The 22,952-nt window shown below is 37.0% G+C and overlaps 1 protein-coding gene across 12 annotated transcripts in view; it reads right to left on the reverse strand.

Annotated features, from left to right (window-relative positions):
* The window catches only part of Eya1 (EYA transcriptional coactivator and phosphatase 1), a 328,770-nt gene that overhangs the window by 191,438 nt on the left and 114,380 nt on the right, over positions 1-22,952 (reverse strand). For 6 of the 12 annotated variants that reach the window (XM_063257445.1, XM_013144101.3, XM_023561694.2 and 3 more), the window contains exon 3: positions 17,038-17,158. The exons of 5 other annotated variants lie outside the window; for them this stretch is intronic. In XM_063257445.1, coding sequence (XP_063113515.1) covers positions 17,038-17,158 — 121 coding nt within the window. Of the gene's footprint in view, positions 1-17,037; positions 17,159-22,952 lie in introns of those variants that run through there. One more of the 12 variants, XM_063257450.1, reaches the window with a different exon arrangement.

Raw genomic sequence — 22,952 nt, forward strand, 5'->3', positions numbered from 1 at the left:
TTGTCATTATTTGCAGATGACATGATACTCTACACAGAAGACCCCAAAACTCCATTGAAAGACTCCTAGGTATAGTAATTAAATTGAATACAGAGTCACCACTCAAAAATCAATAGCATTCCTATACATAAACAACAAACTCACTGAGAGCAAAGTAAGAGAAGCCACATCTTTCATAATAGCATCCAAAAAATGAAATACTTAGGAGTCAATCTAACAAAAGAAGTAAAAGATTTATTCAGGAAAAATTATAATACCCTGAAAAAACAAATTGAAGATGATCTCAGAAAATGGAAAGACATTTCTTGCTCATGGATAGTTAGAACAAGTAGTGTGAAAATTGCCATTCTCCCAAATTTGTTATAAAGACTTAATGCAATCCCAATCAAAATACCACTAGCATGCCTCACAGATCTAGAGAAATCATTCCTAAAATTCATCTGGAACCAGAAAAGACCTAGAATAGCAAGGGCAATTCTGAATAACAAAGGTGAGGCAGGAGGCACCACACTTGAAATTATACTACAAAGCTACTTCAATAAAATCAGCATGCTACCAGAATAAAAACATACCTGAAAATCAATGAAATAGATTAGAAGATACAACTGCAACTATATACACACTCAGCCATCTTATCTTTGATAAAGGGGCCAAACAGGTTCACTGGAAGAAAGATAGTCTCTTTAATAAATAGTGCTGGAAAAACTGGCTCTCCATATGCCAAAATTATACCCATGCCTACCGCCATGTACTAAACTAAAGTCAAAATGGATCAAAGATCTAAATATTAAAAAAGAAATACTAAATCTGCTAGAAGACAAATATGGGTAGAAATCTTGAAGTCATAGGGGTAGGTAGAATTAATGAACAAAGATAAAACTGCATGGGAAATACTTCCCAGAATCAGTAACTGGGACCTTGTCTTATTAAAAAGTTTTTGCATGTTGAAAGAACTCTCCAAAGAGTAAAAAGGAAACCCATGAATTTTGAAAAAAATCTTATTCAACTGTCCCTCAGACAAAGGACTTCTGTCCAGGACATTTAAATAATTTTAAAAAATCAGACCACCAGAAGTCAAAGACCCAATCCAAAAATGGGCATCTGAGATGAATACACAGTTCTCAGATAAAAAAATTAAAATGGCAAATAAATACATGAAAAAATGTTCAGTATCATTAGTCATTAGGGAAATGCAAATTAAAACAACACTGAGGTTCTACCTCACTCCAGAAGGAATGGCCAGGATAAAGAAAACCACCAACAACAAATGCTGGAGAGGCTATGGGGGAAAAAGGAACTCTTCTGTACTGTTGATGGGAGTTTAGACTGGTGCAACCACTGTGGTCAGTCTTGAGGTTCCTCAAAAATCTGGGATTGGACGTCCCATTTGACCCAGATATTCCACTTCTGGGCATATTCCCAGAAGAACTGAAAACATCATATGAAAGTGATATGTGTGCACCCATAGCAGCACAATTTGTAATAGCCAGATCTTGGAAACAACCTAAATGTCATCAACTGAGGAATGGATAAAAAGATGTGGTATTTTTATACAATGGAGTACTACCTAACGATAAACAATGATTACATTGAGATATTTATAAGTAAATGGATGCAACTTAAGACTACACTCATAAGTGAAATAAATCAAACTCACATATGTAAATACTATATTGTTTCCCTAGTGTAAGAAATGGTAAGAGTAAATAAGACACAGAAACCTCAATAAATACAGTGAAAGGGTAAGAATCTGCTCAAAGGAGAATAAAATAATATCTCAGGGAAAAGGAAGAAAAAAAAAGGAAGGGGAAAAATATATATGTAAATTTGTATAAACACAGGATAGCTAAGATGATTGTGCTACAAATTCTATAAGTTCTTGGAACAAAACAGTTAACATTTCATAGTATTGGAACAATTTTGCATGTTTGTGCCTGGTGATCTGAGGAACTCTTGAAGATCACTATGTAAAATAACAACCTTAATTATACTCCTACCACCTTGTTTTGGAGGCCTATATCGTCATTGTTTTGGGCTCTCTGCTATTGCTATTTATTTGTCTTTTATGTTTCTTGTTTTTCTAGTAATCTGTTTTGTTTTGTTTGTTTTTCTCTCTAATAGAAAAAGAATATGTATACATGTAGAGGCTTTTACATGCATACAACTTCTCCTAAACAGTTTATGAGATTTGATTATACTATGCGTGATGAAGTAAACAGCTACTTTGAAGAAAAAGAGACATTTTTCTATTGCTAATTCCCTATGTTCATGCTGTGAAATCCAGTAATGCTTTTATTCTTTGCCAGAGTGGTTTTAGGCTGTTTTGTATTGTTTATCAACATACATGAATGTATGGACAGCTATTTTGAAGAGAACAAGAGCCATTACAGCAGCCATTGTTGATTTTCCTATTGTCTGGTTTTGAAGACTTGTAATGCTTTCATCACTCTGTTCTGATCAGTTTTATACTATTTTGTTTTGTATGAGTTCATTGTGTGTAAAGATATAGACAAGTATTTAGAAGAAACCAAGAAACATTATGGTAGCCACTGTAGATTTCCTGTTGTCTGGCTTTGAAATCTGTGTCACTTATATTGCTTTCTTCTGACCTGCTTTGTTCTATTTTGTTATGTTTAGTTTACCTTTTTAAAAATAAATATAAAAGTAAAGAACAAGGGTGAGGCACTGATTTGGAACTTGGAACAGAACAGCAAGTTTAATCCAGAGAGACTATAGGACAAAAGCAGTTTGAATAAAGCAGTGACTCCCTCATTGTTCTCCCAAACAGCAGGGAGGTATGTGTCTATTTTAGGTCACTAAGTTCAATAAAAATTAACATACAGTCAGTGAGAGAGTAGGTTTTCAAAAAAGTCAGTAAAAAGTAAAGGCATCAAAATTGTGACTAGGGGTGACTCTAAAAAAAGACAAGGTTTCAAAATCAAATCACAATGGCCAGAATTACATACTTTCCTAAGAGATAAACAAAACTGGAGACTATACTATAATTAATACCACTCAGTCCATTAAGTCTAGATATACATCAGACACGTGGACATCTGAACCCATCCCTTCCCCCAAAATTTTCCTGTTTTTGGCCTAAAGTCAAAGCCAAAGATGCTAGCCATATAACTTTGCTACTCACCCTGTTGCTCTATTGGATCAATGTTAGTTAACTGGAAATACTTGTAATCTTATTGGCTGATTACAGTTTGACCCATGTTTTACCCACATTGTGGCTATATTATGTAAATTACCTCTGACAAAGGGCCTCAATGACAACTCACTTGAGACCCTTCCTGTCTCTCAAGAACTATCTCAATAAATCTAATAAACCTTTTCTACCTTTATCCTCCACTATCTCTTCAACTTCATTCTTCAACTTCAGGGGACACAAAATTGACATATCTGATGTCTAACAGGTTAAAAGTTATATTTCTCCTATATCACATCCATGTGATAATTTGCCCACTGCCCACCACTTGTGCCTGTAAGGGAACCCCTGTATCCTCAGCCAAAGGAAGCTAAGTGCCACGAGCCTTAGGCACCAGAACTTGTGGGCTGGAGACTGATGTTTTCTGGAGCATGGAGAGGGCAAAGTAGGTAAAGAGCCAAAGACATAGCTTAGCCAGAGGATGCGACATGGTGTGCTCCACTGGAGCCTTGCAAAATGTGAGCACAGAGGCGTGGAGAGATCCAGGAGGGAAGGGAGTAGAGCTCAAGAAAGCACGTTTAGAAATCAGCGAAAGACCAGGTACTAGATCAGCCCACCTGCATCCTCTCCCCCTCCGACTCAGTTAAAAGTATCAGGTCATAAGACAAAGGTGAAAACCTCTGGATAGCTACATCTACAGGAGCAAGACTAAACTCGGGCAGTGTGCCCACAGAGAGGAGCGAAGTTCAAAAATCCATCTGGAGCGTGGCAAGCAAGAGAACAAATCACAGGTGTGAGCAGGCGAGGGGAATTATAGAACTGCAAAGGGGAAGAGAAAAGGCAGTTTGAGCAGAATGATGCTGTGTGGAGTGCAGAGGTACAAGGAAAAGCCAGAGCCAGAAGTTTGTGCAGACTCCCTACAGACAGAGCTTCTCCATTAGTGAATGTATGAGAAGACCTCATTCATGCCTTAAATTCTAACTGGAGTATAAAAGAGTATTAAGAGCACACTTTAATTTTGTGTTTTTATAACTGCATGGAGTTTTTACTGTGTTTTTATTTTTTTCTTTTTCTTTCTCTGTATATGAAACAAGCAGAATAAGAAATAACTAGTGTTCTTGTCTCAAATAGTACCTTTTATGGGCAAGTCACAATAACCTTTGCTGGAACTGAGTAAAGGACTCAAACACCAGCTTCCCATCAGCATATTACTAAGGTCCAAGCTCCCCACAGTTTCCCCCATCTCCAATTATGCTTCACTTTCCCTACGTTCTTTCTCCCACTCCTGCAAATACTCTCTCAAACCTCCTCTCCACTAGCCCTCCACACTAATTAGAAAAATAATATCAAAAGTTATATCTCTTTCTAGCATTTGTTATGTTTCCTCATCTTTTTCTTTCTGATCAACTTGTTTCCTTTTCCTCTTCCTATTTATTTCTCTCAGCCTACTTACAATAATCTTTATAGGTAGCAGAAAAAAGAATAAAATTGTTAAAACAAGTTTTAACATTCTGCATGTGGTTGATATATGGTTGGTTCTTTGGATGCTGATATAAACAGTGGTGGTTCTTTCCTTGCAACACAGTGACTGGGTCTGATCACATTATACTGAGCAGTTTAAAGAGGGGCTTAAATAACAAAAAAATAGTCAAAGCCAATGTCACACTTTTGGGAAACATATACTAACAAAAGGATCACCATACTACTGACAGATTTTTCTCTCCAAGTGATCTTCAAACTTCAGCACACACACAAAAAAGAAGCATAAGAAAATACAGTAACAAGATGCCTCTAAAAATCCTTAAAGCTCCCAAAACTGATCAGTAGCACTTATAAGGAGGAAGTAAAAAAAAATGGCTAAATGTATGGAGTGATAAAATAATAAAAAACAGATCAATAAGATGTTCGGTGAGTCCAAAGATGCAATAACTAAACAGATAAGACAATTAATAAAATGATCAGTGAGTTTAAAGAAGGCACCATAAAATTTGGGTGAATTATCACAGATATGAGATACAAATGATCAGTTTAGCAAAGAATTAGAGATCAAAAAGTATGTGCTTTTATCAAACTGTGGCAGATGATTATTTGAGGGAAATAATGCTTCCATCTCTTTCTTCATTTTTATCAAAATGTATGGCCTTTGTTACTTGGTCAGTAACGAGCAAATGAACGTATGTGCCTGAACCTAAGAGGCCAGTCAAAGTTTTGGAACAGCCAGCCAAGAGGAATGACAGAGGATTCAATATGGCTGAATAGAGGAAGAGTCGCTTCAGAGAACTTCAGAAAGGAAAGAATAATCTCCACACTGCTGACAGCTCTACGGATGCCCGCCCACATTCCAGGCAGAGTGGTAGAGACTATGGACTCCAGCAGGTGGGCACAAACACACCAAGGAAACCACAGGCTTAGAGAGCAAGGAGCTGAGTGATTCTGTGCCAGCCACTGCCGTCTCCTGCAAAATCCCCAGTCAGTGCCTGAAAGCAATTGCAGAAAACTGAGGATGCCCACTGTGAGTATGTAAGAACACAGTCCCAACTTTATTACTCCTTACTTACTAGTGAATCTGTGTACCGAGTCCATCCTCACACCCAAGGAGAGGGAAGGGAAGAGTTCCTAACCCAAGAACTGGGTTAGCACCAGACTGCCTAGCACCAGCTGGGAGCTGGTGGAATAAAGTCCTGAAACTGGGTTAGCTTCCGTGTTCCAGTAGCAAGCTCCAAGGAGACACTGGTGTGGTTACATAGAATCACTGCAATCAGAGCAAGAAGGGAAAGCTTTCATTAACACAGAGGCTTTCTGACAAAGAGGTTACCTGTGAATCATGTGTACATTCTTTTGTTGGAGTATTTAAACTGAGTTGCTGTCATGTATCTTTCGAGCATTGTTTTGTTTTGTTTATTTTTTTAAATGGTTTTTAGCTTTTTATTTATTTGATTTTTTGTTTAATTTTTCTTCTATTTGCTTTGATTTAGTTGGTGTCTAGGTTCTCTGACTCTTCTAATTTTTCTATCTAGTTTCTTTACTTCAAGCTCCTGCAGCAATGCTATTATCTTAACTCTTAATTCTTTTTCTCAATATAAAAACTCCTCTCAAATTTTTAATTTGACATATTCTGCTCTATCTCAGTCACTTCTTTCTTCTCCAGTATCAACCTGCTATCTTTCTCTTCCTGTTCCTTTGGCTTGTCCATATCTTACTAGCCACCTGTTCTCCCATAAATCATAAATTTATTGACGGGTTCTAACAGCTAAATATTTTTCCTCAATCACAAAGTATGCCTCCCTCTTCCTATATCTTCTACTGACCTCCACAAATATCATCTTAAGATCTTCAACACTAACAATGCAACTTAGCCAAAAGCACTCTCACAATCTGATCCATATCTAATTAAAAGTTAAATATTATGCAACAAGAACCCAAAAGCAAGCAGGAGTAGCTATCTTCTTTTTGGACCAAGTGTACCTCAAGCCAAAAGTGATCACAACAGGAATTCAACAGGAAAAGATAACAATTGTAAATATATTTTCAGTGAATTCTGGTGCACCCAATTTCATAAAACAATACTAGACATAAAAGTTCAGATAAAAATCAACTGAAGTGCTGGGAGTGGTGGTGCAAGCCTGTAATCTCAGCACTCAAGAGGCTGATGGAGGATTGCTGCAATTTGGAGGCTAGTCCTGGGCTACATAGTGAGTTCAGGGGTGGCCTGAATGATACAGCAAGACCCTCTTTCAAAAAAACAAAGCAAGGTTTGGGGATTTAGCTCAGCAGCATAAGCATCTGCCTGGTAAGTGTAAGATCATGAGTTTGATCCCTGGAGAAAAAAAAAAAAAAAAGAAAAGGAATTAATGGAAGTACAGTGGGAGAATTAAATATCCAATGTCACAAAATAGGTCAACTAGACAAAAAAATCAGCACAGAAATATTTTCGCAAAACCACATTTTGGAACAAATGGGTTTAATTGATATCTGCAGAGTGTTTCACCCAACAGTAGTAGACTAACATTTTTCTCAGCATCACATGGAACTTTCTCAAAAACAGACCATATTTTAGGCCATGAAGCATGTTTAATTAAATGAAAAACAATGGGAATTAGTCCATGCATGTTACCAGATCATAGCATAAAGAAACTAGAAATCCATGCAAAAGAAAATACAGAAATTACACAAGCACATGAATATTAAATGATAATTTCTTTGAAAATCAGTGGTTCATGAAAAAAATCAAAGAGGAAATTAAAAAGTTCCTAGAATCAAATGGTAATGGCATCATAACATACTGGAAACCAGGAACACAAGGAAAATAGTCCTAACAGGAAGTTTATATCTCTAAATGTCCACACTAGAAAAACACAGTGATCCCAAATAAATAACCTAATGGTGAACCTCAAGGTCCTGTAAAAACAAGAGCAATCCAAAACCGAAACTGGCACAAGCAAGGAAATTATAAATATCACAGTGGTAATTAATGAAATGGAGACTAACAAAACAATAAGAAGAATTAATAAATCTAAGAGTTAGTTCTTTAAAGGCTAAACCAAATAGATGAATCCTAAGACAAACTTATAAAAGAGGCAAAGAAAAGACCCATATCAATTTAAGTAAGATTGAAAAAGGAGAAATCACAAGAGACACTGATGAGACTCAAAGGATTATAAGTAACTACTTGGAAAACTTGTATTCTCATAAATTGGAGAATCAAGAGGAAATGAATAGATTCCTAGATACATATGAATTACCAAAACTGAACCAAGAGATATAAAAACCCTGAATAGTCCAATAAAAGGCAATTAATTTGAAGCAGTAATAAAATCCTTACCAAGTAAGAAGGCCGAGAACCTGATGGATTAGCTGCTAAATTTTACAAGAACTTCACAGACGAGTTAATGCTAATACTCCTCAAACTTTCCTATGCAATTGAAAGAGAAAGAACACTATTATATTACATTTCTTAAAGCTACCATTAACCTGATACTAAAACCAAATAAGAAGTTAACAAAAAAGGAAACTACAAATTTCCTTAATGAACATAGATGCAAAAATCTTTGACAAGTCACTCACAAACAGAATACAACAAATTATTAAAAAGATTTCCAGATTGATGATACATGCTTGCAACTCCAGCACTTGGGAGGCTGAGGCAGAAACTTGTGAGGCCAGCTTGAACTACATAGTGAAACCTGACTCAACCCCTACCCCTACCTCCAATAAAAAGACTCCACATAATGGTAAAATTGATTTCTTCTCAAGAATGAAAAATGGTTTAACATATATAAATCAATAAATGTGCTATGTCACATAAGCAAAAGTAAAGATACAAGTAACACAAATCATCTCAATAGATGTTGAAAAAGCCTTTGACACAATTCAATATCCATTCATGACAAGAAAAAAACTTGACAAAAATTAGTATATAAGAACCTTAACTTAAAATGATAAACGTTATGTGTGATAAGCTCACTGCCAATATCATAAGTGCAGAAAAAGTAAAAAAAGTATTCCCACTAACATCAAGAACACCATATGGGTCTCTATTCTAACCACCATTGTTCAATAGAATACTCAAAACTTTAAGCAAAAAAATTAGGTAAGAGAAATAAAAGTGATTCATATAGGAAAAAAGAAGTCAAATTATCTTTTTCTGCAAATAACCTGATCTTTTAAATAGAAGATCCAAACAAAACAAAACATCTCAGCCCAAAGACTCTTAGGACTAATAAACAAATTTAGAAAAGTGGCAAGATACAAAGCAAATAATCTGTAGTTTCTCCATATAATAAGAATAAATCCACTGAGAAAGAAATCAGGAAAATAATTTCACTCACAGTCATTTAAAAAACTTATGAATTAATCTAACTATGGAAGTAAAAGAGCTCTGTAAGAAAATTATATTGTTCTGAAAGAAAATGTGAAGATACCCCTCTTTCTTGGATAGAAAAAATTATTATCAAAATGATCATATTACTAAAAATTATATATATGAACTATGTATTTTATAACTTTATATGATTATTATATGTTATATATACACAATGTATAACATGCATACAAAATGTTATATAATATATACTACATGATATACATATACTTAATTCTTATCAAAATAGCTTCAGGTTTGTTCACATAACTAGAAATAAAAGTTCTAAAGTTTACATGGAACCGAGATTCTGGGAAGATGGCAGAACAATAAGCAGCAAAGTAAAAAGCCTCTCTGAGAGAAACAGCCCCATTACTGGAATATAGCATTCTGGAGAAGACCAAAAGGAAAGAAATAGGTCCCCTCAACCCAGGAAGAATTGAAGAAGAATTGAAGAAGAATCGAAGAAGAATCAAAGAAGAAAAAGAAGAATCGAAGAATCGAAGAATCAAAGAATCGAAGAAGAAGAAGAAGAAGAAGAAGAAGAAGAAGAAGAAGAAGAAGAAGAAGAATGAGAAGGAGAAGAAGAAGGAGGAGGAGGAGGAGGAGGAGAAGGAGAAGAAGTAGAAGAAGAAGAAGAAGAGAAAGAAGGAGAAGAAGAAGAAGGAAAAGAAGGAGAAGAAGAAGAAAGAAGGAGAAGGAGGAACAGGAGCAGGAGCAGGAGCAGGAGGAGGAGGAGGAGGAGGAGCAGGAGAAGGAGAAGAAGAAGAAGAAGAAGAAGAAGAAGAAGAAGAAGAAGAAGAAGAAGAAGAAGAAGAAGAAGAAGAAGAAGAAGAAAAGAAAGAAAGAAAGAAAGAAAAGAAAGAAAAGAAAAGAAAAGAAAAGAAAAACTTACATAGAAGGCTGTAGACAGATATATTTTCGCCAGACCCAGTCCCACTGTGTGCGAAGCACCACTGGAATCCAGAGACGCATGGTCAAAGTGAAGTTGGGGGTTGGCACACTCAAAGGCCTCTGCGGCAGGATGCGGTCATGGAGGAAAGCAGTGGACCCCAGAGAACTGCACCTGCTCTCAGTGAGTGTGGGGGACTCAGTTCTCCAACAAGAGTAAGCGATTGACCAGGCACCATTTTGGAGTCGGGCAGGATAAGCCCAGAACCAGAACTGCAGCCAGCTTCATTCAGCCACTCCTAGCACAAAGCAGATTGGTAAAAATTGGGCTGGGTCCCACCCCTATATGCAATCCAAGGCTGAGGTATCCCTAAAGCTATCCCTAACCATCCCTGCCCACCTGGCACACACTAACATGGTGAAGATTCTCAGTGGTTGACCAGGTCAGAAGGGAGGGGCAAGCCTGCCCTGCCCCTGCTTATAATGCAGTAGTCACCAGCAGATTGGGGAGAGCAGCAATCCCTAGCCAACATGCTTCAGAGTAATTATAACCAATATAAGAAGTGCTGGGAAGCCCACTATTCACTTGTCTGGAAGAAATCAGTAACGTGACAAGAGGAAGAAACAAAAGGCAGTCTCCAGCCTCCAACCCAAATAGAACTGGCCTAGCAGAGATAAACATAGAAGAGATTGGGTGTTGCACATCTGCAGTTTCTGAAGCAACAGCATCTTACATAAAGAAACAAATTTGTGAAACCATAAAAGAACTTAAAACAGAAATATTAATACAAGTAAAGGAAGATATAAGAAAATAATAAAAGAAATGCAAAGCACCTCTCAAGACACAGATGGAAGAATAGAGGAACACAGAAAAATGAGGGAAATCTTCAATGAAGAATGTAAAAAAAAGTTTAGAATACAGGAAACAGGCTCAAAGAGATTACCAGGAAATTAAAAACACCATTGAAAGCTGGCAAAACTGCTTGAAAGAAACAAAAGGTAGACTATCAAAACTTGGAGACAGGTTTTCAACTTGCGATTACAAAAGGAAAGATCTCTTAAAAATAACAAGGAACAAGGAAATAACAATATAGAGGCTAGAAGATGACAAGTGGATCTAAAGTTTAAGAATAAAAAATGTGAGTGAAGAAGTAGGGATAAACACAAATGAAATACAATGGCTATTTACAGAAATAATGGAAGAAAACTTTCCAAGTATAGGGAAAGGAAATGATATTCAGATATATGAGGCATACAGAACTCCAGCCAGCTATAACCAAAATAGATCTACACTCATATAATAATCAAGATCCCGGGAATTCAACACAAGAACAGACTATTAAAAGCTGTCAGAGAAAAGAAACAGATCACCTATAAAGGAAAACCTATTAGAATCACGATACAGAAGAGCTTGGAGTGAAATATTCCAAGCTCTAAAAGAAAATAACCTCCAACCCAGATTGATGTACCCTGAAAAACTGTCTCTCAAAATTAATGGAGAGGGGCTGGGGATTTAGCACAGCAGCATAAGCGCCTGCCTTGTAAGCAGGCAGTCGTGAGTTCGATCCCCAGTACCAATAAAAAGGAAAAAGACAAGAAAAAAAAAATTAATGGAGAAACAAGATGCTTACATGACAAAGAGAAACTGGGGGAGTTCATGACCACCAAACCAACCCTACAAAAAATACTGAAGGACATGCTAGAGAGAGAGAGAAAAGATCATGGTTTCAGGAACAGCTGCAGAGGGGGCTAACTGAATGGGGCAGACAGTGGAATGAAGGGAAAAAATAGACAACCAATGGCAGAAAAATAGTATGGCAGAGAGCAGGCAGAGAAGGTTGGCTATAGTCATTATTATAGATGGCCTTGATTCACCAATAAAAAGAAATACAGGCAGAGTGGATCAGGAGATACAGTTCATTAAGATGCTCTATATAAGAAATATAATTAACCTGAAAGAGAGTTTATGGAGTGGAAGTCAAACATGAGAAAATAATGCTCTTTGGGGAACCAGAAGAAACTGGGTGTAGCTCACCCATCAGCTGCAGATTGGTTGGAAAGATGTAACACTTTCATACAATGGAGAACTACTCAGCTATAAGGAAGGAAAACCTTGAGGCTCTGGTAGGTAAATGGATACAACTTGAGATCCTGCTCAGGGTAAAAAGGTTCAGAATCACTTAGGTAAATAGTGGGTTGCCTCCCTAATCTAAAAACTAAAAGAGTTAGTGGAATATAAAATGTACAATGCACCCTGTGAAAATGAAAGGGGAGCAGTTGTCTAAAAAGGGAAGGTAGTGGACATTGTTAATAGTGTATCATTATTTGAAACCCATATTGTTTTCATCACTCTCTTTAGTTTGGTTATATTCTGTTCCAGTTGGTCTACTTGTACTAGATTTGATGGCATGGACAGCTCTTCCAAAGATAGTAGGATACACTATGCTAACCATTTTTGGTTTCCTATTAACTTAATTTGAAGCCCTATATTGCTTTCACTGTCTTGTCTTGACTGATTTTATTTGAATCTGTTATGTTTGATAGTATCAAGTCTGATGGTATAGGCAATGACTTTGAAGACAGTAAGACTCACTATGATACCCATTCTGGTTTGACTATTATCTTCTTTTGAAGTCTGTAATGTCTCCAATGTTTTGTTTTTATTGATTTTGTTCTGTACTGTTATGTTCAATTTTATTATACCTGATGATATGGGCAAATCTATCAAACACAGCAAGAGACATTATGGTAACCACTGTATTTTTTTTAAATTTTTTCACCTATTTGATGATGCTCCATCCTAAGTAGGTGAGCACTGTGGGGGCAGAGTGAAATCTCTCTATTTTTTATTTTATTTATTTATTTATCTTCTGGTACCAGGGATTGAATTTAGGACCTCACGCTTGCCACGCAGGCGCTTATGCCACTGAGCTAAATTCCTGGCCCTGGTAACCCCTGTTGATTACCTTGTATTTTGGTTTTAAGTCATGCACTATGTCCATCCTTTTGTTTTGACTGATCTCATTTTGTTTTCTCTCATTTGGTTTTATTCTTTTCAAAAAACCTTTTTTTACATGGAACCAGTAGCAACTAAGAATACCTAAAGCAATGCTGGCCAACAAGAACAAAGCAGAAAGCTTCAAGTTATATCACTAAAGCTAAAATATTGAAAACAGCATGATATTGACACAAAAGCAGACGTGTTGACCAATGCAAGATGCATAAATAATCTGAAGCATCCTTAGCCACCAGAGTTTGGAGAAAGGAGCCAGTAATACATTGTGTATAAAAGATAACATCTTTAATGAATGGTGTTTGGTTATCCACATGCATAAGAATGAAAATTGATCCATATCTTTCCCTATGTACTACAACGAAATCAAAGTGAATTAAAAAGGTATGCATAAAAACAGAAACACTGAATCTATTGGAAGAAAATATTAATAAAACTCTTGAGGACATAGCAAAGAATTTCCTGAACAAAATCCTAACTGTACAAGGAATAATACCCGAATTCAACAAATGAAATTATATCAAATTCAAAAGCTTCTGTGCAGCAAAGGAAAGAACCAACAGATTAAGAGACAACTTACACAATGGGAAAAATTTACCAGCTACTCCTCAGACAAAAGACTAATACTTAGAATATACAAAGAACTAAAAAATTAGACCCTCCCTGCAAAAAAGAAAAGATTTAAACCGACAATAGTCATTAAATGGATAGACCCTCTCAAAAGAAGAAATACAGATAGAAAATAAATACATGAAAAAAAATTCAGTATCTTTGGCCTTTAGAGAAATGCAAATTGAAACAACACTGAGATTCCACTTAGTCCAGTAAGAATGATCATTTTCAAGGACTGAAATTGCTACAAATTCTGGCGAGGTTGTAGGGAAGAGGAAAACTTCTACACTGTTAGTGGGAATGTAAACTAGTACAACCAGTTTGGAAATGAGTAGAGAGAGCCCTCAAACAAAACCTAAAACTATAAATACTGTTTGACCCAGCTATACTTTTGCTGGATATATTTCTGAAAGAACTAAAATCAGCACACTACAGAAGTACGTAAATATGCACCTTTATAGCAGCATAACTCATAGTAACTAAATCATGGAAGCAGCCTACATGCCTGTTAATAGATGAAGAGATAAAATATAGCATATACACACAACAGCAATAAATAAGGTCAGGTTTGTGCCATCTGTAGGAAACAGATGGATCTTGAGACCATACGAAGTCAATCACAAAAATGTAAATGCCACATTCTCTAATATGAAAGACCCAAAATATAAATAAAGAACAACAACAAAAAAAAACAAGTCACGTTAAACAGGGAGGTAGAGATGGATGAGGTATCTGGGGAAGGAAGAAAAAGAAACAGCAGGGTTCAAGGGTGAATAAAAATGACCAAGTTGTGATACATGTGTGTATCAAACCCCCAAAGTAAATGTGATCATTGTGTTTCAACAACATATACTAATGACCAAATTTTAAAAGAAAGAATAAATAATATTAAGATTCAGCAGACTAGAGAGTGAAAGGATAATGCACTTCACTCTATTTGATGTGGTCACAGTCATCTCTAGTGCAAAAGTATGCTGGCCTCCACTCTCAGTTCTCCAGTGTCAGCCTGAGGATGGAGAGGACAGCCCGGTGCCACCGCCCAGCAGTCTGCCTTCCTACAGAGGACTCTGTCTCCTGCATTAGCGGTCCAGGTGCCCTCAGCATTCAACATGTGTTACAGAGCCTTCCATATGCTCAGCATATTATCGTAGTTCTGCTTCTCATTTTACTTTACACCAATTGTTTTTAACCTCTTTTGGGTCATAAACTCCTTCGGGAATCCAGCACGAGGCATGGTCCATTTCCCCAGGATAAAATGTGCATAAACACTTACACACAGAATTTAGTATCCCATTTGTTTTATTGCATTAGAAATTTACTTCACATATGCAGGCTATAAAACAATTTTCTTTACATCACAAAATTTTTATAAAGCTGTTTTCTGATTATCCAAAAGGCAAAATACAACCTGTATGGGAAGAATGAAAAATAAACTAATGGTGCCTAAAGACAAATCTAATTCTGTCTGTAGTCCTTATTGTTTGTTTTGTGTCTTGGCAGCAAGGATGTCATGGCATATTGTGTCATATTTGTATATTCAATCAATTTCAAAATTTTATTTAGTTAATAATTAGAGCTAATGGGCTGGGGATTTAGCTCAGTGGCATAAGCACCTGCCTTGCAAGCAGGCAGTCGTAAGTTCGATCCCCGGTACCAATAAAAATAAATAAATAAAATAAAATTAAGAAAGAAAGAGCAAATTAATTTAAAAAAATAATTAGAGCTAAACATCTTATTCCTAAAGATAGTCAGCAAGTAAGAAATAAATTTACTTTGTACCTTTAGTAGACAAGGTGAAGTATTACATAAATTGGGTTTCAAGAAAGTAGATGATCAGACAAATGGCATATAGAGCTAATGGGGATGCTACTGCTAACACTGTGAAGGGTAGAGAAGAAAGTGAGATTGGGCAAAGAAAGGAGTTAAGTGCAAGGAAGGCTCCAGGAAGGGTCTACTGCTCTAGAGGGAAGATTCTGTCTAACAAGTTACTCCAAGCTAGGGCCAGAGGCCAGGCCATCACTGAATATTAACTAGTTATTGGACACAGGCGTCCCCAAAAGAGTATGCTCTTGACTGGGGCTGTGCTTTGTAGCCAAGGGAATTCCTGAAGAGGGCTGATAGCTGAGAAGCACCTTCCAGCAAAACGCCAAAAGCTGGGGAAATGAATCCTTCGTTAAAGGAGGATCTGGGTAGTGCACCACAATCTCCTGTATAGGAGGTTTCTATCAAGAAACACCAGAATTCTGTAAGGCTTCATGACCTGTCACTTTCTGTGTACCCACATGTATACTGTAATCTTTGACAAAATTTAAAGTCTTTCTCATTTTGATGGCAGAGAAATAACTAGAGCTTTATCCCTTGTGTCTGTAGGCTGTAGCTACACTTTCTCAGCACTAGAAATTGGGTATTTAAACCTACCTGAAGTCCCTTCTCCTCTTTTGGGGAATAGGCCAGAGCAGTTTATAAACCTGTTTTAAAGATTTCCTTCAAACTCTAGAGTTAAACATATGTCAAATTTTTCACGAAGCAAACCATGTTGTCTTGGAACTCTGTCTGGTCTCTGTGTGGCCTTCCTGCTTACTCAGAGACTAAGTGAAATACCCATTTGATAGCTGAGTGATTTGAGGCCTTCATCTCTGGAAAACTTGGAAACCTCCTTATGAAGCAGAGAAAATCTACTAGTTTTCCATTACTTACTAAACTTCGGTAATGTACAAAATTTAAATGTGTGGCTCTGATAAAGTTCATGGCTCTAAAATCAAGATGATCATAGGGAATACCTATTCCTAATATGATAAAATCTTACATATCTTGGAGCATCACAGAAATGACATTTATTCATGAAGACCAATATTTTTCTACAACCCCAAAACTCTTAAAACAGGAATTCTTTTTTTATCAGATTAGTGTGCACTGATGAGAAGCAGAAGCTTTGGGTCTCTAAGAGACTTTTGTGCTTTACCCAGTAGCAATCTGAAGGAAACTGGGGACTCTGATTTGTTAGTAGGTGATGCCCCTTGACAGACCACTTTAGTTTTTTTCTTTCCCTTCTTTGCCATTTGCAGAGAACTCAAAGATCTCACTAATTTTGGTTTTCACCAAAAAATTTTTTAAAAATTAAAAATTTCATTAATTCTTTTGTTTGAATATTAGACAACCAATCTTATTATAATATCAATAAAGCAAATGATTGTGGAGGACTATGACACTATGGTTTACTTTATTTCAGTTCTCAAAATGCAGTGGAGGAAGCACTACTCTTACTGCCATTTGATTCATAAGTTCTCATGTCTACAGATGAGAAAACTGAGAGGGCGATTAAATAATTAGACTGAACTCACATACCTAGAAACAGTAAGGCCAGGATCCTAACAAACTCAGCTTGACTCTGAGTTGGTCTTCTGCTCTATATTACATGGTGTTTCAAGCGTTTTTTGGTGACAAATGTTACTTTGAGATTCCTCCCAACACTTTACAGAATGGATCTTCCCTCTCCTCAAAATGTCCTACCTTGCTGGTATTTTCCAGTGGGACACACAAGCTGCTTCTTCGGCTGCCTTGGTTGTGTGCTTCTCTAGACTGGATTTGGCTATAAAGAAGCCCTGTGGGTTCCAGAGCAGCACGCTCAACACTGGAAAGTAAAACCAAAGACAGATGAATTCTTCATTGACATTTGTCATTTAAAGGTAGAGTCAAAAATCAAGATCAATTTCTGTGATTATAAAAAAAAAACTATTCATAGGAGACTAGTCTTCATATCATTATGTAGGAATAAAGAAAAATACACATTGCTGAGTATGTCCACTCAGCGCTGGTGCGGAGTAGCTGCTAACTTTCTTCCTCCATTCTTTGTTCTTTCCTGCCTGCTTGTGTTTCAGAAGACTGAGCTCTGCAGACTGCCTCACCCAGCTCCCATGCTGGCTCTGAAAGCTCCAGAAGGACAGTCACCAGGTAGAGGAGACCTGAGGGACGAGCATCCCTCCCTGATCCCATCCCGATTTGTGTCTGGGTTCTGGAAGAGCTGTGTCTCCCCAGGACCACAGATCCCCGTGGCAGCCCTTCCTCCAGAGTGCCAGCACCTTTTGGACATCCCAACATTGCCAGTCTCTTGATGCCTCAGCATTCCTATAAGCAGTTGCTTGAATACATGTGTTTCAGGTGTATCATCTGGATAGCACTCTCTCTTCTGCCAGAATTGTACCTGGTCCAGACCATAAGAATACATTGTGACTCTAATGAAAATATTTGAAAAGCAAAAGAAAAATAACATAATTTTTGAAATAAAAGTAAGAAAATGAGTTAGAACAATGATTTGGGAGGCCTAATTCATAATATTTGATGTTCGTCAGCTTTCCATTACCATCACAAATAGCTGATATGATCAATTTATTTAAAAAGGTTTATTTGGGCTCACGATCTTAAAGGTTTTACTGCATAACTGGTGAGCCTATTATTTTTAAGTCTCAGATGTGGCTGGACAGTGGTATATAATGACAGGGACTCTGGTGGAACAAAACCATTTACCTTATGGCAGAATGTGAAAGAGCAAAGAAGGTGTCCCACTATCCCCTTAAAGGGCAGCCTCTTAAGGTTTCCACTAGCTCCTAATATCGCTAAGTTGGGGATTAAACCTTTAACACACGGGCTTTTGGGAGACATTTAAGATCTAAACATAGCATCACCTTAATGCCCATGTTTTGGATTTTAAAAACCATGCTCTATTCCTAGTGGTGGTTACCCATTCCTATGATTTCAAATATATTTACAATCTTGCGCTCAAAGTGTGGCGGGCCTAACATCATCTGAGAATTATTAGAAATTCAAACTCTCAGGCCCACCACAGACCTACTGAAACGGAATTTGTATTTTAAAATATGCCTGATCATTCACACAAATTTTGAAAAATGCTGGCTACCAATATCATGATTCTTAATTTTATATCATAAGGCTAGTACTTCTTAACAGCAGAGGGCAGTTTTGCCTCCTAAGGGCATTTTCAACATTTGTAGAAATTTCTGGTTGTTACAAATGTGAAGTGCTATTATAATCTCATGAGCAGACACAACATTTGAAAATGCACCCGCAGACCTCTAAAACAAAGAATTATTCAGGCAAAATGTCAGTAATATTGAGATTGAGAAACCCTGCTTCAGTCCTATCACCAAAACCCTGACCCATATTTTTGATGGTCAAAAAGATCTCTTTATCTTCATATCTAAAGACAACTCAAATTACATTCTTCCTCCCATCACCATCAACATTCCCAGACCTAAATAGTGTCCTGAACCTGTATTGCCCTTTCCTAAATTAAAAATCCAGAAACCATCCTGAATGTCTCCCTCTACCTCACTCAGCTGCCCATCAAACCTGTCACTTCGGCCTGCTTTGTAGTCTCCTCTGATGCCTCAGGGCAAGCAGCCCTCAGTTCTCCCTTCTCCACGGTGGTAGCAGCTCCTAGACGTCTCCTTGTCACTTGGCTCTCACTAGCCTTGTTCATGCTTCACTCTGAGACATGAGTCATCTTCCCATGGGCATGTGTGACTCTTGCAATGTAAAAATCTAATCTGATTGCCCAGTAATTGTTGCTGATTTAACAAAATGACATCCTCTGAAAATAATTAATGTGATTCGCACAGCATTTTTAAATTGGGAGATTTAAAATAAAATGCTGTTTTCTTTCAATTTCTTTTTAAACATTATAAGATGCATTATCTCTGAATCCAGAGGCTGTTAGTAGCTCCACTGCTGTGTTTCAGTGGGTCGTGAGCTCCCCATTGCGCTCCAGTTCCTATTGTGTTTGAAAGCAAATCAAGTCCCTAAAAATTTGGTTCACAGAATTACATCTAACCAACTTGCAAAACCAACTTGCAAAAACCAACTTGCAAAAACTTTCAGTGTAACTTACAGTGCAGTGAATTTGCCTTTCTTTTTTATTCTTCTCCTCTGCATAGAAGATACATTTAAAAATAGATTTTTATGAGTATCTATACACAGAAAATTGAATAAATTATTTTGTTTATTCAGCAACTATTCATTGAATGTCCTATCATAGTCTAGACATTGTTCTAGGCATAGTAAATAAAACAAAAAAGTGTCCTGGAAGGCTGGGCAGAAAGAAATAATGTCTTTGTCAGATGGTGCCTGATGGGGGTGAAGAATGAAGGCAATTGGCGTGGAGTGACGTCACACAGCATGACCAGGGAAGTGAACAGTTTGTGTTAAGATGTTCCCCCAAAGCCTCATATACTTTTAGATGGGGCTTTTTCGGAGGTAACTGAATGCAGAGTTCGTGATTGATTCATGGCTCAATGCTAGGATTAAGTGATTGCTGGATCAGTCCACTGATTGGATTGACACCTCCTTAATCCAAGCAATCTGGATGAGATAAAAGGGATAGAAAGAGGCTTGTTTACACCCATTTGCTTTTGTTATTTTTACTGTCTCCTGCGGCCATGAACTGTTGCCCCTCTACATGTGCCACTTTGCTTTGGAGCCAGCTGATTACGGACTAAAACATCTACTAAGTGTGAGCTACATAAACCTTTTTCTCTTTAACTTTGGGTGTCAGATATTTTGCCCCAGAAATGAGAGAAAAGTAAGACAGGGAGGTTCTCTGATGACACTAGCATATAAATCTGAGACTGGTAGGAAACCAGCTGTCTCTTTGGAGACAGCTGAGGAAAAGAAGTGGGGAAGACCTGGAAGACAGAACGTGCTCAGGAATCTGAAGAAGAAGACCAGAGACTCAAGGAATCCAGTTATGCAAGGCATTGTGGGTTATGATGGTAATTACACTGCACAACATGAAGGCCCATCAGAGGGTCTGAGCAGAGGCAGGACATAAGGACCCTTTATTAAGGCATTACTGTAACTGCTGTGTCAAAAACCAACTTGCAGGTTGGCAGAAGGATGGAACCCAATTAGGGTCTGTAACAACCACTCATCACATTATAGTATTCATAGCGTACACAACGTTCAAATCAAGTGTTTCCTACCCTCTTGATTTGAGGCAGCACAAATTCTACTCATGCATATTGATGAGATTTGAAGACAGTTTATGCCATGAATTGACATTTATTATCACAGCACTCACTAAGTACTCATTCCACTAAAAAAAAAAAAATTTTTTTTTTGACTTTGAGACACTCAGGTTTCTCTTCATAAAGACTGATAGAAAATATCATGTCTCAAATTTGCTTCAGTTGTGGGAGCAAAGGGAAGAGGTGACAATTGAAACTAGATTGGCTATAGGTTGAAAACTGTCCTAGATAGTTGGCTAGGAGTCCATCATACTATTCTATTTTTGTATACTCTGAAGTTTTCCAAAAGTTTATTTTTAGATCAGAACGTAACATATAACCAACATTATCATTTTAATATAGTATTGTTTTAAATGCTTACTTTTCCATTTCTATAATCAGTCCTATATCTAAGATAAGCCATATTTGATATATTTGGTAAATAAATTATAATTTTTAAAAGACCCTCTAAGATAAACTACAGACTACATTAGGAAGATTTTGTAAAAGTTAGTCTAAAACACAATATCTGGCAGCAATTCTCTTATCCATTTTTAGACAGAGTAATTTAATCCTGACTTTCATATCTTTTAAGAAGGCTAAAGACTTATTCCCATTAAGGGCTGCCAGATACAGTATCCTGAGTGTACTTAATAAATTGCACCTTCCTTGAAAAAAAAAAAGGTGATGGGCTGAAAAAATGTTTAGCTCAATCATGCATAATTGATAGGCTCCCTAGTGCGAATAAGTGTCTAATAAATAATTAAATTTAATCTCATTATAAGAGTTTTCATAATGGGATAATTTAATTAAATGAAAACCAAAATGGTTTCTAAGGGTTGAAAGATGTTAATGTTGCTATATTTGGCTAATGGTCTGGGGATACTATAGTGAAGCAAGCAATTCACATGGGTGCATGCATTATTTAATGAATCCCTCTGAGATGGGAGAAAGGACGGATCAATGATAACTTGTCATTTTATCATTGCTTACAAAGCACATTTAAACAACCTGGGATATGTTAAAGATGGAAAACATTCAAAAAGAATTATTTTAAAAAGAAACAAAGATTCATCCATCATATTATGTCAGAAGTTTTTTATAATGCACATATTTCTATGTGTCACTATTTCTAAATTTTTTATGTTCTACTAAAATGACAATAAATAAAATCTCATAAACTGCTGCAGAGTCGGGTCCTATCTGGCTCTAAGTGAAAGTAATAATGGCCACAACATGTATATCTGATACTAAAAAATTGATAGCTGAGTCATGAGGGACCCATTAACAAGCTTTTTGAGTGAGTTGAGTTTTGTGCTTCAAGTCTCCAGAAGCACTTAGCCAGACTAGAATAGTAAAATTGTAGTCTAAGTAGTTATCTCAGTTACAGGTGATCAGTTAAGAATTAATATGAATGGTGAAAGGTATCATTCATCTATCAGATATTATTTTTAAAAGCATCATTTTTATGAGAGGCAAAGGTGCAAACACCACAAAATTTGAGCTAGATAGTCTAGGCAGTCCTCTGTCTCCACACTACCCACAAAATAAGAATATATAGAACAGACACACTTCTTGAATTTTTAAAAAAATTAAATACAACTTTTCATGCAATGACAATGTCCAAATTTACATTTAGAAACATCCAAGAACTAGCACATTGACCTGAGAGTACCAGGTCGAAATCTGGCGCAAAGGATGGTCCCTGTCCTGAAACCTGTATCCTGGCCATTCTCCCAGCCCTAGAAAAGAGATAACTTGTTTCCAGAAAACTCCTTGTTTTCCTCTGGGACAAGGAGATGGTGATCAGTGGATCATTTATTCAATTTCACAGAGGTACTTTTGCAAAAAATTCCACTGAAACTTTGATGGATACTTTGGGATGAAAATTTATCACAGAGTTGCAGAATTATGGAGATATAAAGACTTCAGATATCTCCAGTCCCACTACTGCCTTATAGAATTAGAAACCAAAGACAAGAAAGATGACTTGCTCAAAAGACTTTCCACTGTTTGGTGGCAGAGCCTAGTAGAAAACCCTGATTGTCTAAGTACCAGTCCAGTGAGTTTTCCTCCTATGCCAACTTGCCAAAAGGAGTGTTTTAATGATGGTGTCACAATAGTCGATGATTCTCACAATATGTATCCCTTACTACAAGCTCAAGTGTGTACATGTGTGGTGGGGAGGGACAGTTTTAGAATAAGAAAAGTCCTAATGGTTGTGGCCATAAAAGATACAGTGCTTTAAGCAGCTGTTTGGTGGTGGCAATGGTCAGCCAGAGATTATAAAAATATAGTGAAATGGCTGTGTCCTCATCACTGGGCCTCCTCCAAGCTTCCTCCCTTCTCTCTAACTTTCAGTGAAGATGTATGGGAGGTCAGAACTGAACCAAAATACTCTCCAGC

Source organism: Cavia porcellus, unplaced genomic scaffold, assembly GCF_034190915.1.
Source record: "Cavia porcellus strain 051 isolate PalLab524CR breed Dunkin Hartley unplaced genomic scaffold, mCavPor4.1 scaffold_10, whole genome shotgun sequence".
NCBI classification, from domain to species: Eukaryota; Metazoa; Chordata; class Mammalia; order Rodentia; family Caviidae; genus Cavia; species Cavia porcellus.